The 15490-nt window shown below is 38.1% G+C and overlaps 1 protein-coding gene across 4 annotated transcripts in view; it reads left to right on the top strand.

Moving 5' to 3' along the window:
* Positions 1 to 15490, top strand: part of LOC122556226 (DDRGK domain-containing protein 1) — a 99549-nt gene that overhangs the window by 70423 nt on the left and 13636 nt on the right. For all 4 annotated transcript variants that reach the window (XM_043702986.1, XM_043702849.1, XM_043702922.1 and 1 more), the window contains 3 exons: positions 4195 to 4307; positions 7540 to 7641; positions 15346 to 15468. In XM_043702986.1, coding sequence (XP_043558921.1) covers positions 4195 to 4307; positions 7540 to 7641; positions 15346 to 15468 — 338 coding nt within the window. The remainder of the gene's footprint in view (positions 1 to 4194; positions 4308 to 7539; positions 7642 to 15345; positions 15469 to 15490) is intronic.

Below are 15490 nucleotides of genomic sequence, written 5' to 3'. Positions count from 1 at the left end.
AGTTTCCTGGCTTGTCTTTACCACCCTTCTTAAACAGTGGCACCACGTTTGCCAACCTCCAGTCTTCCGGCACCTCACCTGTGACTATCGATGATACAAATATCTCAGCAAGAGGCCCAGCAATCACTTCTCTAGCTTCCCACAGAGTTCTTGGGTACACCTGATCAGGTCCTGGGGATTTATCCACTTTTAACTGTTTTAAAACATCCAGCACTTCCTCCTCTGTAATCTGACATTTTTCAAGATGTCACCCATCTATTTCCCTACAGTCTATAACTTCCATATCCTTTTCCACAGTAAATACTGATGTAAAATATTCATTTAGCATCCCCCCCATTTTCTGTGGCTCCACACAAAGGCCACCTTGCTGATCTTTGAGGGGCCTTATTCTCTCCCTAGTTACCCTTAATATATTTGTAAAAACCCTTTGGATTCTTCTTAATTCTATTTGCCAAAGCTATCTCATGTCCCCGTTTTGCCCTCCTGATTTCCCTCTTAAGTATACTCCTACTTTCTTTATACTCTTCTAAGGATTCACTCGATCTATCCTGTCTATACCTGACATATGCTTCCTTCTTTTTCTTAACCAAACTCTTAATTTCTTTAGTCATCATGCATTCCCTATACCTACCAGCCTTCCTTTCACACTGATGGATTGAGCTGTAAAATACACTCTCTTCAGCCCACAGGATAAAGAATACTATTAAAAAGGATTAACCAGTGGTTTCTTGGTATACAGCAGTGGATAATTGTACTTGGTCATGTATCCCATTATCACGTATTAGTGGAGTACTAGAAGTTGACATTTGCTTTTCAATATCCATGAATCCACTTGCCATTGCAGCCTTTTACGAATGTGTCACTCGGGGAAAGCCATAGAGACATCTGGCCTGTACCACTATATATTGGCAGTCTCGATCATCAACATTGCATGAATCAGTATTTGTTGAACTTAGAAAGCAACCTGCATTTTTGAGTTCAGAATTAACATCATGTATGCTCACAATTGGACTCCCCACAAAATTCAGCTCTCTCAAACATTTGTTGAATCCCATGAGAAACATGTTTGGTAGAACAAGTATTCCCCTTACACAGTTCTGGTGTGCAGGTAACTTGAATTCAGCCACATGTAAGAATTTCCTTGAGTGTCTTTAATAGGCTCTACCCTGCACTCAAACTCAGATTTGAAATGGAACACTCATTTGTTTTTATACTTATTCACGCACTGACCAGGCAATGTTTATTACCCGTCCCTGATTGCATTAAGTGTCAACAACCACATTGCTGAGGGTCTGGAGTTACATGCAGGCCAGACAAGGTAAAGATGGCAGTTTCTGTCCCTAAAGGACATTAGTGTACCAGATTGGTTTTTTTGACAATTGACAATGGATCCATGGTCATCATTAGATTTCTAATTCCAAATATTTATTAAATTTGAATTCCACCATCTGCCATGGCAAGATTCGAACCAAGGTCCCCAGAATATTACCAGCGTCTCTGGCTTAATAGTCTGGTGATAATTACTATGAGCCCATCACCTCCCCATGATTTCCCTTTCCTTAAATTCCTAATTTGAGAAATATGCCAGAGAGATGCTACTACTGTTTACTGCAAACTTATTTTCACTGGTCAGACTATATGCTTGGCTTCCAATAGTTCCATGCGTTCATGGATTGATCATAGAATCCCTGCAGTGTGGAAACAAGTCATTTGGCCCAACAAGTCCACACCAGCCCTCCAAAGAGTAACCCACTCAGACCCATTCCCCTACATTTACCCTGACTAGTGCACCTAACCTACACATCCCTGAACACTATGGGCAATTTGGCATGGCCAAGTCACCTTACCCGAACATCTTTGGATTGTGGGAGGAAACCAGAGCACCAGGGGAAACCCATGCGGACACTGGGAGAATGTGCAAGCTCCACACAGACAGTCGCCCAAGGCTGGAATTGAACCCGGGTTCCTGGCACTGAGGTAGCAGTGCTAACCACTGAGGTAGCAGTGCTAACCACTGAGCCACCATACCGCCCTTTTTGTTTTGCTTTTCTCATAGGAAACCTTATAAATAGGCATTTTTTTTTCATGATGCAAGCTTGATGCTAAATAGGGCGCATCAAAGCCATCCTTCGGGATAATGGCTACCCCAATCAGATAATTTCTTGCTAAAACTCATGAAAATCTGTAAGACCTCTGGGTCCTGAGAAGTGTCGAATCTACCTAGGATTACTTGGAAGGGTAAGGTATCTGAATAGTTTTAGTACCAGATGAAGATAGATGTTTCATGTTGCTACTATGCAGTTGCAAACAGGAATGGTGTTTGCACTGACAGGATGTTACCATCAAGCAAAAAATGACTTTCTGCCTTTCACAAAAGTGAGCACAATCGTAAATGAATTTTAATACCAATGTGATGTCAGAAATGTCAGCTATATGTTCTAAAGAGTTGTGGATTATATCAAACAGCAGATTCCTTCGGCCTTTCACACAAAGTACTGACTGTATCCAACCAACCTGCACTTGCAATGCTTGCAGCACAGTATCCAACGTTGGATATCATTCAGCAATTGGACAATGATCCTGTTTACTGAATGATCCTGTGTGAAGAATTACACTGACAACCAATTTAGGATTGTCAGTCAGTCTTGCAGTCTGGCGTACTTGCATATACTGGAAGCTACACACATTAATGCACAGAGCCTTATTTCTTGCAGTGCATTTGCATGCGTTGTGCCTGTTTCAACTTATCAAAATAGGTGACAGCCAGTTACTAATTTATTTCTCAGTGAAGTGCCTTGATCAGAATCAGCCTGTTTGGTTTGAATTTTAAACAAAACCCAGCGGTTAATTGTCAGTCAATATTAACTGCTGCATTCTCTGTGATAATACCTCTACCAGTCAGTTTTCACTTGCCAACAGTTTTGCACTGTCAACTTTTTTTTATTAATGTTGTTTTTCTTCTTTATCGGTATTATTGCAAATTTTCCTGATGAGTGCATTATGAAAAGGTTCAACAAAATATAGCGTTGCTGTAGTACGGAAGTGACAGATCCAATTTAATATGCTGATCGAAGTTTACTTGTTCAGAGAAGCGTAATGGGGTTATGCGTTAAATAGAAATCTCCTTGCATTATCAGCACATGAGATCTTGGGACTATAAGCACAATGTTCATTTGCTGCTTTTGTTTAAAAATTAAGCAGAGATTGTATTCAAAGAGTACAATATCAGACCAGACAGGAAACTTTAAAGCTGCATTTGGCCCTAGTGAGCCCATGTCTGGAGTACGCATGCAGCTTTGTTATACCTTTTAAAATAAGATGCATAATTGTTAGAGAGAATACAGGGAAGCACTACAGGCCTAATTTCAGAAGTTATGGAAATTACACGTATCAGGAAATATTGGTTACCAGACTTTGAAAAGGGCTTAGTTTAAAGCCAAGCTAAGTTAGAAGTGATGTTCTAATTTCTTTTGGCTGAATGATCCCATTTCTTCATTATTGCCGTTTTGTAGCACATAGTCTTGAACTTGTTTGCCGGGGATATTTGCCTGTGAATTTTATTAGGGTTATTCAGGCCATGGAAATGAGAAAGTCCCTTTTTAAGTTATTGTTTGAGCAAACACTGCTTTAAATTAATCCCTTTTCAGATTTTCTGATGCACTACTATAACAAGACTACAGGAATGACTTTGCAGTCTTCTCTACTGAGACCCATGTGTCAATTACTGATTGTATCTTAGAAATGTTGTGCACTTCACTCTTTGCTGCAAGGCACATGGGGTGGAGAAGATCAATTTCTGCAGTTAGAGCATCCTCCTTTATGTATTATTTTGCGGCATATTCTAAAACCATTCCCACAATACATTTTTGTAACAGTTTAATAAATTGTGAAATTATTATTCTTCTGAGACTACTTTTTAATTGAAAAAGTACACATACATGGATTAATTGTAAGGATACAAATACGTAGATGAGCATGCAAAATGTCATAACATTCAAGACTATGGGCCAAGTGCTGCAATGTGGAATTAGTTAGATAGGTTGACACAGACCTGATGGGCTGTATGACTCTATGACAAGGTTGTTGATCTATTTGCCCTGAAGTGTGGCAAGATATATTTGGATATTTGAAAGTGCTTTCCCTTTACAATTCAAAGCATTGATTATGTTTGCCTCCATTTTGCTTGCTGGACAGTTGAAGAAGTTGGAGCAGAACAAGATGGCACAGAATTTCAAACACATGGCAAAATTGGAGCCAAGAAGCAGCGGAAATTGGAAGAGAAAGAACAAAGGAAGGCACAAAGAGAGGTTAGAAACAACTTCATTTTAAAAAAAGACAGGGCAAAAAATGTAACTGCTTTTGTTTTTAATTTCTGTAATGTGCATGCTATTGGTTAATTAATATTGACTGTGGCACAGAGGAGGCTATTCAGCTAATCATGTGTATACTTCCTCATCTTAGTCCTGCAGTTTTTTTTCTCTCCAGATATTTCTTCAATTCTCGATTGAGGGCCTCCATTTGAACCCACCTCCTTCACACTGTTAGGCAGTGATTTCCAGCTTCCTGCCACTGCCAAGTTTTTAAAAATTTCTTGTCACTGTTTCTCAATTACTAACCACTCTGAGTTTGTGTCCTTGGATTAGGATCGTACCACTAAATGGAGCATTTCTTCCTATCCTATTAGCAGCAGTATATTTACTTTTGTGAGTTTATATTTCTGACTTGAGATAGCTAAGTAATGGTATAAGTGTGGTTCAAAAAGCAGCTCTGCAGTGGTCCAAATTACAAACTACTTGTCTTATCTTCCATGGTCTCTCAAAATGTTTGTAGATATGCTAATTCACAGTTTAGCGTTCTTTTCTGTCTCTTATTGGGTTTCAATGGAAAGAAGTAGGATTGTAACCCTTATGTCACTGATTCGATTTAAGCAAGTATATAAGATCTTTTTAAACGAAAACATTAATCAAAAGATGGGATATTGGACAATGGTTGACAGCCCTTTAGAAGAGTAAGTGTAATGTTGCATCGGTTCTGATTGGGTAGGAGGAAGGATATTGCAAAATTATTTGACAATGATGACATGTCAGTTTGATAAAGAAGTTTAAGTATTTTACAAAAATAAACTTTTGCAATATAACTGCCTTTGTGTCACAAAAAAGGAAATGAGACTGCAGATAATAGGATGACTGATCTGTTAACTCTTAATTATTTGCCCACAAATTAAAACTCTGAGTTGGAAATTTGTTTTCATGTCTTAGAAGTCACTTTTGCCTAAATTATATTAAAATAAAAGAATAAAAATGCATGACTGGTTCATCAACATCAGTAAAAAAGGACAAATTTATGTCCTAATTGAGATTTTTTTATTAGAATACTTTTATCTGCCAGCCTGCTAAAATGTTTTAAATTTCCCATTTGCCTGCAAAAACCTTAAGACATAAGAACAAGAGTAGACCATTTGGCCCATCAAGTCTGTTCCAGCATTCAATATGGCTGTTCCGATAATACTTAAATCCCGTTTCGTGCCAACGCCACAAACTCATTAAAATTTGTCCATTTCAGCCTTGAATATACTCAGTGAGAATAGATGGATTGGCCATACTAACTTGCCCTGTAGTGTCTAGGGATGTGCAGGTTAGGTGGATTGGCCATAGTGAAAGTAGGATTATGGGGGTTAGGCCTGGGGGCTTCAGAGGGTCAGTGTGGACTTGATGGCCTGCTTACATACTCTCGGGATTCTATGGTATCCCCTAGTTCTAAGAAACAGCCTTTCTAAGAAACAGCTGTGGTAAAGAATTCCATCAATTCACTCCCTCAGAGAAGGGTTTCCTCCTCATCTCTGTCTTAAATCAGTGACCCCTTACTCTGGGAATATGCCCTGTTTTCCATGACTATCCCACAAGGAGAAACAGCATCTACTCTGTCAACCTCCTAAGAATCTTGTATTTTCAATAAGCTTACCTCTCATTCATCTAAATGAACATAACTCACCAAAGCTTCTTAGACACCACCTTCCAAACATATGACCATTTCCATCTAGATGGGCATGGGTAGCAGATACTTGGGAACATCACTGCCTCCAAGCCATTCACCATCCTGACTTGGAAATATTTTGCTGTTCGTTCTCTGTCACTGGGTCAAAAACCTGGAATTCCCTCCATATGGCATTGTGGATCTTCATGGACTGCATCAGTTTAATAAGTTAGCTCACCACCACCTTGTCAAGGGCAATTAGAGACGGGCAATAAATGCTACCTATCCAGCAATGCGCATGTCCCGCAGGTGAAGAAAAAAATCATCCAGCCTGTTCAATCTCACCTCTTGCAAACATCTCTCCAAGCCCAGATCAACTTAGTGAAATTTGTCTGACTGTACTCAGTCTCAATGCTAGTGTACCTTTCTTTAGATAAGGGGACCAAAACTGTTCACAGTATTTCAACTGTGGTCTGATTAGTGCCATTAAGGAACTTGTCACTGACTTCAGGAAGCAGAATGGAGGGCATGCCCCTATCTACATCAATGGTGCTGAGATTGAGATGTTTGAGAGTGTCAAGCTCCTGGAAGTGATGATCCCCAACAGTCTGTCCTGGTTCATCCACGTCGACACGACGGCCAAGAGAGCACAACCATGCCTCTACTTCCTCAGGAGGCTAAGGAAATTTGGCATGTCTACAAAGACTCTTGTCAATTCTTATAGCTACACACCATAGAAAGCATCCTATCTGGATGCATCACAGTGTGGTATGGCAAATGCTGTTCTGAAGACCACTAGAAACTAGAGCGAGTCATGAACAAGCCCAATCCATTATGCAAAGCAGCCTTTCATCCATTGACTTTGTCCATACACCCCACCCCCATCTTCCTCCATGCTGTTATTAGACTTTTGAATGGACCTCTCAAATGTTGGTGTTGATCCCTCTGCACCTTCTCTGTGGCTGTAACAATGTCTTCTGCACTGTGTTCTGCTACCTGATACATGTTGTACGGTATGATCTGCCTATAGAACACACAAAACTATGCTTTTGGTACTCTTGGTACATGTGACAACAATAAATTAAATCAAATCAAACTCCCTATTTTTATATTCCAATCCCTTTGAAATCAAAATCATTTGGTTTCCTATCACCCATTGAAGTTGGATGTTACCTTTTCATGATTCATGCACAAGGGCCCACAAAATCCCCGAATTGCAGGTTTCTGCCTTGTCTCTCCATTTAAATAATAATCAGCTGTTCTATTATTCCTAACAAAATGCATTACCTCACATTTTCCCACATTGTATTTTGAAATCTGCTAAATTTTTGCCCACTTGCTTAACCTGTGAACCTGGAATTTCAGCAGACTCTTCAAAGACTCTTGCAAATTAATAAAACAGATTTCACGATGTCATAATGTCTATAAATATGAGAGACGTAGTTTTCAAATTCTTTTATTGGGAATGTTGCGTTAGAATAATCAGTAAGAACTTCTAGTGCATAGCTCAGCAAGGATGAACTCTGAAGCTGTTTCTGATGTGATCTTATTTTATTTAACATAAAGGCTGAAGAAGCAGAACGAGAAGAAAGACGAAAATTGCAAATGAAGAGAGATGAAGACCGGAAGAAAGATGAGGAACGATTACGACTTGAAGAGCAGCAAAAAGTACGACCACTTCTGCCTGTTAATTTTTTCCATGAAGTTCGGCTGATAGTGGCCGTTTATTGATAGATCACAACTCTCAATATAAATAGTGAATAATAAATGTTTTTACAATGGACAAAAAAAAATCTGGTGGTTGAAACCTGCCTTCTATAGTGCCGAGAGGCAAAAGCACCAGCTGCACAACCACATCTATGTTAAAGGTGACTCATTTGGATCATCAGCATGGTGAAACAAAAATTTGTAGTGCTCAATTTAACTGCCTCCTTTTGGGAAGGAACTCTTATCAGTGTGCTGTCAAACTACTTTAGTTGGAGAGCTGAAAAGCAGGATTGCCAGGTCACATTTGTTTCTACAACAACTGAAAACTTTGTTTATATAGCACCTTTTAATTTAATGAAATTTCCCAAGGCACTTCAGGAGTGTTACAACACAAATTATGATGCTGATCCGCATAAGTTATTGTCACGTCTTATGACAAAGATTTGATCAAAGAGGTCGGTTTAGTAAAAGGCATCTGGCTGGGTATATAAATAAGAAGGGTTTAGAGGAATATGGACCTAGATTAATATAGAGTAACTGGAACAAGCTGAGAATAGTATTAACCAGGTAGACAAATGTAGAGAGCCACCAGAGAAGGATGATGTGGTCACTAATGTCAAAGGCTATAAGCATGTTAAAAAGGACAAGACTGGAAAGTTGAATTTTTCTTCCTTTACACGCGGCCATTTGTTTCCCCCGTGTAGCTGCAGAGGTAAATAATCTAGCGATTTAAAGAAAACAAAGGAATTTAAGACCTGAGGGCAAAAATCCCAGTATTGTAGGAAAGTGAGGTCTTGCAAGGTAGTGTGTTTGTCTCGACACTATCTGTAACCCGACAATGAAACGAAACCAGATAAACTTGTAATTAAAAGTTCAGTCAAGGGTTATCATCAACATTGTAAGGGGTTTCAGGTTAATTGCACCAAATGCAAGTAACTGTGCCACAGAAATCCCAGGCAATGACCGTTTTCAACAAGAGAGAATCTAACCATTGCCCCTCGATAATAACAATGGCAAACACAGCTCTGTCGATCCTGCAAAATCCTCTTTACTAACATCTAAGGGATATACCTAGCAACTCAAGAATCCATGGAGTTCTGTGGACCATCAGCAACTGGTCCAGTTTAGTTTCTGGTAAGTGGGAAAACCCAGGATAATGATGGTGGAGTAATCAGCAACGTTGATGCCGTGGAGTATTAACGAACAATGGTTAGATACTCTCTCTTGTTAAAGATGGTCATTGTCTGTGACTTCTGTAGCACAAATGTTACTTGCTTTTGATGTAATTAACCTGCAGCTCCCTACCTTGTTGATGCTTTATTGAACTTTTTATTACCAAGTTTTGATGAACATTCATTGACCTAAAATGTATCTCCAGAAGTTCTGCCAGACTTGTTGAGCATTCTCTATTTTCATATTTGTAGCATGCACAATACTTTTCTTCTGCAAGCCCCCACCCCCAGCATTGGACTGGTTATTAAAAAGGGTGGAATTCTGTTCAAATGGAGTTGAAATGCTGCCCTGTAAGAGAGGGAATTAATTATCTCAGGATCAAGCTTGCAGTGCTGTCATATGCAGTATTAGCTTAACATAAGCCAACTCACATTTCGGGAAATGGCATAGGTATAAGGGAAACTTTAAATAGAGAAAGTTAGGAAGAAATGAAATGAATGGTAGCAGTAGTGAAACTGTCTTCGATGATGCATATTTTTGGCATGGGGTGAGCCTTTGACATGATTCTCAATTGATCCAGTTTTCAAATGTGTATTAATGTGGATGCAAATAACACAAATGGTCAGATGAAGAAAGCACGAAATGGCACACTAGGATTTTGATTTAGAAGAGCCAAAAGCCATTAGTCTCAAATTGCCATTTTTGATTGTGTGATATCTTTTTGGGATATTCTGGAATCAGTATGCACACATATGCTCATGCATGCACACATGCCCACACTTTCATGCTGACTTGATGTTTGGAACTAATTTAATTTATTTGTCGTGTGTCATACAAAAGGGAGTTGATTATTCTTTTGATTTGGCACGTGTTTACATCAGACATGCTTAAAATGTAAATGAAACTCATATTGTTGAAGAAATTGTTGTGTTGCACATTTCCCACATATCCTTTAAATGCATTGGAGTACACAAGTATTTGCTGGACAGAAGTCAGTGCTTTTATATATACAATAAGTATTCAAACATTAATTTTGAAAATAATGTTAATATTGTAGTTGTAATGTTTTCATGCTTGTTTAAAGAAATGAGTCTAATGTTTTGGAGGATATTATAAAACAGTAGATTTTTAACTGATCAATTTGTTTTATTAAAACTGTAGTGAAGTATAAAGAAGATTTTTTTGCACTGCTGTTGCAAACAGATTTGTTCTTGTGTGTCTGTTAGTGGAGGCGGACAATACCCACAGTTTTGCAACTGTCATTAGTGGTATGATTCTGAGTAGGTGGTATGATTCTAAGCACCTAGGTTCTAATACATAGCTCAGCATAATGTTTCCAAGTACTCTAATGACCTAATATCAAGCCACTCACTGTGGAAGATATGTTATAACCAGTGGTATATTGAATGAAGCTCGTTCATTCATTTTATATAACCTTTTGTAAGACAATATTTTGAATACTTAGAAAGGTATTTTCATTAGAATTATTAAAGCACTAGTTTGCATAAATATGCTCTAGGTTAAACATCTAACCTAGACTGACATTACATTACCGCACTGAGGGAGCCATCTGAACAAGACGAACAGAGCTCGTTTGCGCTCTCAAGTGAAATTAGTCACATGGTGCTCAAAGAAGATCATGGTATATTCTCTGTTGACCTTCATTACTATCCTAGTGATCATATTAATTTCCATGCTCTATGTGGCACTTGTTATGGCAAACTAGATGCTGTGTTTCCTGCCTAACAATGTTGGAACTTTAAGTACTCTTAATTGGTCATAAAGTGTTTTAGAATGCAATTTAGGATGTGAAAGATTTCATTTAACTAAATGCTGTTGAAATTTATAGTATAAAATGTTTTTATTATTGACATATATGTAGATTTGAAAATTTCTTTAGATTTTTAATTAAACTTTTCACACAAATTTAGATTCTAACACTCTTATTTCTGGCATCTTGCTGAAATTGATTTTATTGTTGCAATCTAAGCAATAGCTAGAGGGGAAATCACTCCACTGGAGAATCAGAGTTAACGTTTTGAATCTGATATGACTCTTCCTTAGAACTAATATTACTTGTATTTAAAAAGAGTTTTGTTATTCCTGTTAACCATAGGGTAATTTGATACAGGAGTAATTTTAAGTAAGACACTCATTTCCTGTGTAGGCGGTCATAACATTATGTCTGTAATCATAATTTTTTTTTAAAAGTAGCACATGGTTTCGTCTTCCTTGTAACATAAGAGCATCATTTGCCAGTTACAGAGACAGTTGCCTGTGGTAATGATTGGTAGCAATTCTAATGATGTTCAACCTTAGTTATGTAGCATAGAAAGCTGTCAATATGATCCCTCTGTTGTTAGAAGCTGTTTCATTTTCTCTACCCAAAGATAGTCCAGTTTCATACTTTTCATTTATTTCCTGATGTTTTCCTTCTTACAATAGCAATTCATATTTTGTAAAATAAAATCTGTAATTTAGTGCTTGAATACAGCTTCACTTGAGAATGTTGCATTCTACAACAATGGGAAGTGTGAAATCAAAAAAGTGCTGTCTGACAAAGTTACCTATACACAGGGCTGTTCTACAAAGTGGGAAGAATTTCTGTATTGGTCACAATTGGGAAATTGCGCCCAAACTGGATTTGAGATTGTACTGGCTAGGTTAGAGTTTGTTACATGTATATTTTTTTTTAAGATTTTTAAATGTGTCAGCACAACCTGGCAATATAATGTTTTGAATTTGCAAAACACATCTGCTCTTCTTTTAAGAACAATCCTGACCTTTCAGTTGCCTGCTGTTTCAATTCACCTTTCCACTGTTGTTCTGATATATCCATCCTGGTTTTGCAGTGGTCCAAGTTGGAAGAACCTTGTCTCATTTTGCACTTGGGCATTTTATAGGCTTCACTGTTGGAACTCATCAATTTCAGAGGACAAACATTGTCCTCCATTTTGATTACACCCTACCCTGTTGTCTTGATAGCATGGGCTTACTCTCATCAGACCTGATCTATTTTTGATTATTCATGACTATCATTTACACCCATTTGCCTACTCCTCATGTTCTTAACGAGAATATTCAGCCTGAGTAACCAGATTTTGAAAATCTATATTTGTACACCAATAAAATCAGTTGAATATAACCTTCTGAAGACATTTACAATTTCTTTTTAAAAAAAGAGATGTTTAAAAAAACGTCTGCTAGTGCCTCTGCCTAAGACAATGAGTGTAATTTGAAGAGCCATCCCAAACCATAGCCATTGGCAAAATCTCTCAATTTTAAATTGGGGCTTGTTACCATTTTTCTAGGCACACTTGATTTGGGAAACTTTTTTCTTTAGCAAGAGCAAAACAGGAATACAAGTGATTTGAGTTTAATTAATTTGTATTCCGTAATCTTTTTGTGCTGATTTGGCTGATTTCTGACCAGATTGCATTGATATTGCTAATTTCACCTGAACCTATTGAATGAGGAAACTTGCTATTCCACGTTATAAACCATTAATATGCATATTCTGAGTTACGTTGGCTAAATGAACTGATCACAAGCCTACATAGAATTCTAGCTTTTTTGATCTGTTACAGCAAAAATAAAAGTCTGGTGCTATGACAAACTTGGTGATCTTTGAAAGCATGAAAGGTGGAACTCTGTGCTGCAATAAGAATGCAAGCTTCTGCTTTGTGCCCTCAAGAAATTGCATGGCCAATTAAATAGGATGACGATCTTGTGATAACTGGTACTGCGCTGAGAATAAAGATAGTGTGGTTAAGCCCGACCTTTCACATTAGGGATCAGTCATGTGACCCTGCATGTTTTGGATGTTCCTGTTGTCTTTTAGTTATCAGGATTAAATGCAACACCCAGTAAACTGCCTGTCCAGAGTACTTCACATAGATGAAGCGGGTTTGTCTGTTGTATTAGATTACTTTCAGTGTTCCCTCAGTTTTGTTTTTAGTAATATTGTTCTAAATTGTGCTATATTAAAACAACACAGGCCTTCATTTATATAGCATCTTTCAATGTTACAAAACATACTTAAGCGCCAATGAAGTACTCTTGAAAAGTAGGCACTGTTAATATGTGAGAAATGCCTCAGTCAGTTTGTGAGCTCCTAAAGGTCATGATTAGATTATCTGTTTTTGAGATATTTATTAAGAGATAACATTGACCAGGAACCAGGGAGAAATCCCCTGTTCTTCGGGGTTTGTGTATAGGAGTTGGCTATGGCTATGGTGTATAGGAGTAGTCATGTTGAGATTATACAGGATGTCGTTGAGGCCTTTTCTGCGATTAGATTAGATAGCATTACATTACAGTGTGGACAAGTCCACACCGACCCGCCGAAGCGCAACCCACCCATACCCCTACATTTACCCCTTACTTAACACTACGGGCAATTTAGCATGGCCAATTCACCTGGGAGGAAACCCACGCAGACACGGGGAGAATGTGCAAACTCCACACAGTCAGTCGCCTGAGGCGGGAATTGAACCCGGGTCTCCGGCGCTGTGAGGCAGCAGTGCTAACCACTGTGCCACCGTGCCGCCTACAATACTGTGTCCAGTTCTGGTTGCCTAGTTCTTGGAATGATAATATTAAGCTGGAGAGGGTTCAGAAGAGATTTACCAGGATGTTGCCGTTTGAGTTATAAATAAGGCTTATTAGGCTGGGACCTTTTTCACTGGAGGGTAAGAGATTGAGAGGTGACCTTTTTAGAGGTTTATAAAATCATGAGAGGTATAGGTAGGGTTAATAATAGTTTTTTTTTTACCTAGGATGGGGGAATTTCAAGATTGAGGCATATTTTTGAGGTGAGATTTTTAAAAAGATGTCTTTTAAAGACTGGTACCATTACAACATTTGAAATGCATCTGGATGGGCATATGTGTAGGTAGGATTTAGAGGGAGATGGGCCAAATTCTGGCAAATGGAACTAGATTAATTTAGGATATCCTGTTGGCCTGGAGGAGTTGGACCAGAGGGTCTGTTTCCATGCTGTACATGCTCTTTTCTTGTTAAATCCAGCTACACTACATTTTTATTTTGCTTGATACTTTTAAAATATTTGGTGATCTTGCCTTCTGCAATGAATTTTAAGTAAGATATTTCTATATTATTCCATTGGACAAGTGAATATAATTGCTTTTCAGGGTTCTTTTCTTCTTGTGTCCAAATTTTAAATATACCAGATTAATTGAAATGCAGCCTTTCTGATCTCTTGCCTGAATATTGTGGGTTCAAGATCCACGTGAAAACGTGAGCACAAGACCAAGGCCGACACAATAACTGTACTTAGGAATTAGTGAGGACTTCAGATGCTGGAGAAGTCAAAGTCGATAAAGTGTCGTGTTGTAAAAAGCTCAGCAAGTCAGGCAGCATCTGAGGAACAAGAGAGAGTAGATATTTCGGGCTTAATTCTTCAGGACTGATGAAGCCTGAGACATCGACTCTCGTGCTCCTCAGACTGCCTGACCTACTTTACTTTTCCAGCGCCACACTTTATCAACTCCCAAAACAGTAACAATACATTATTGGAGATGTTTGCTTTACGATGAAACCGTTAACGAAGGTGCTGTTAATGTCCTCAGGTGAACAATTTAAAGAAGAGCAAGGGAAATTATTCTTGTCTTGGTCAATATTAATTCCTCAATTTGCATCTCAAAAACAGATTATCTGCTTGTTTTTGTCCTTGTCTAGTTTGGTTTTCATATTTAACATGACAAAATTAACTATAGTTCAAGGATTCTTCATTGGTTACAAAATATTCTGAAATATCTGGTACTCACAAAGGTGTTATAGAATGCAAGTCTTTTTTTCTATTCCCATCATCCTTAACCTTTTTAAAAAAATCCACTGTTTAACTCAACACAGGAAGGCTTATTATTGTGCTGAAGACAAACACCTAGAATTTAAACAGGTAATTGAATAGAAGTTGCAATATCAACAGTAGACCTTCATATTCTTCCAGAAGTACTTTATTCAGAAAGCACATGCATTTTCACTTGTTTTCTACCTGCTATTCAAAATGCAAATTTTAGTTTTTTTTAGTGCAAGGTACATATTCTAGAGATGCATCGTCAGCAACTGAGGTATGCAACTTGAAGCATTCAACTGTAAATTTTCTGCCTTCAAAAAAATGTTTTCAAAAAGTGACTGGCATCTTGACGTGTAAGTTTGGGGGTTGGTGGGGGGTGGTGTTGGGGGAGGGGGTTAGAAGGGACTTCCCAATACTAATTAGGAAATACTGTTATGCAAATTGTAGAGATTGCTTCCTATATAAGAGAGGCATGTCTTCATAAACACATAACTGAATATTATGCACCTGCACAGAGCACTGGTTATGTTTTTGTCAGGTGCACAATTCTATGCCATGTGCAAGTAATGGATGACAATTTAAAAAAAAATTCATTTTAGAAATGGAGTTTATTGAAAAATATGCACTGTCTGTTTTGAAACCATTTTCTCTTTCCCTTTCTCACAAAAACAAAGGAAGAAGAATTGAAGAAAGCATGGGAAGAGAAACAGCGACGAGAGCATGATGAATACCTCAAGTTGAAAGAAGCATTTACCGTTGAAGAGGAAGGAATTGAGGTACAACCAGATGAAGAGGAGGTAAATATTTACTTAAAAGCTT

Source organism: Chiloscyllium plagiosum, chromosome 1 (assembly GCF_004010195.1).
Source record: "Chiloscyllium plagiosum isolate BGI_BamShark_2017 chromosome 1, ASM401019v2, whole genome shotgun sequence".
NCBI lineage: Eukaryota > Metazoa > Chordata > Chondrichthyes > Orectolobiformes > Hemiscylliidae > Chiloscyllium > Chiloscyllium plagiosum.
Note: the sequence above shows the minus strand (reverse complement) of the source record. Positions and strands in the feature narration are given on the sequence as shown.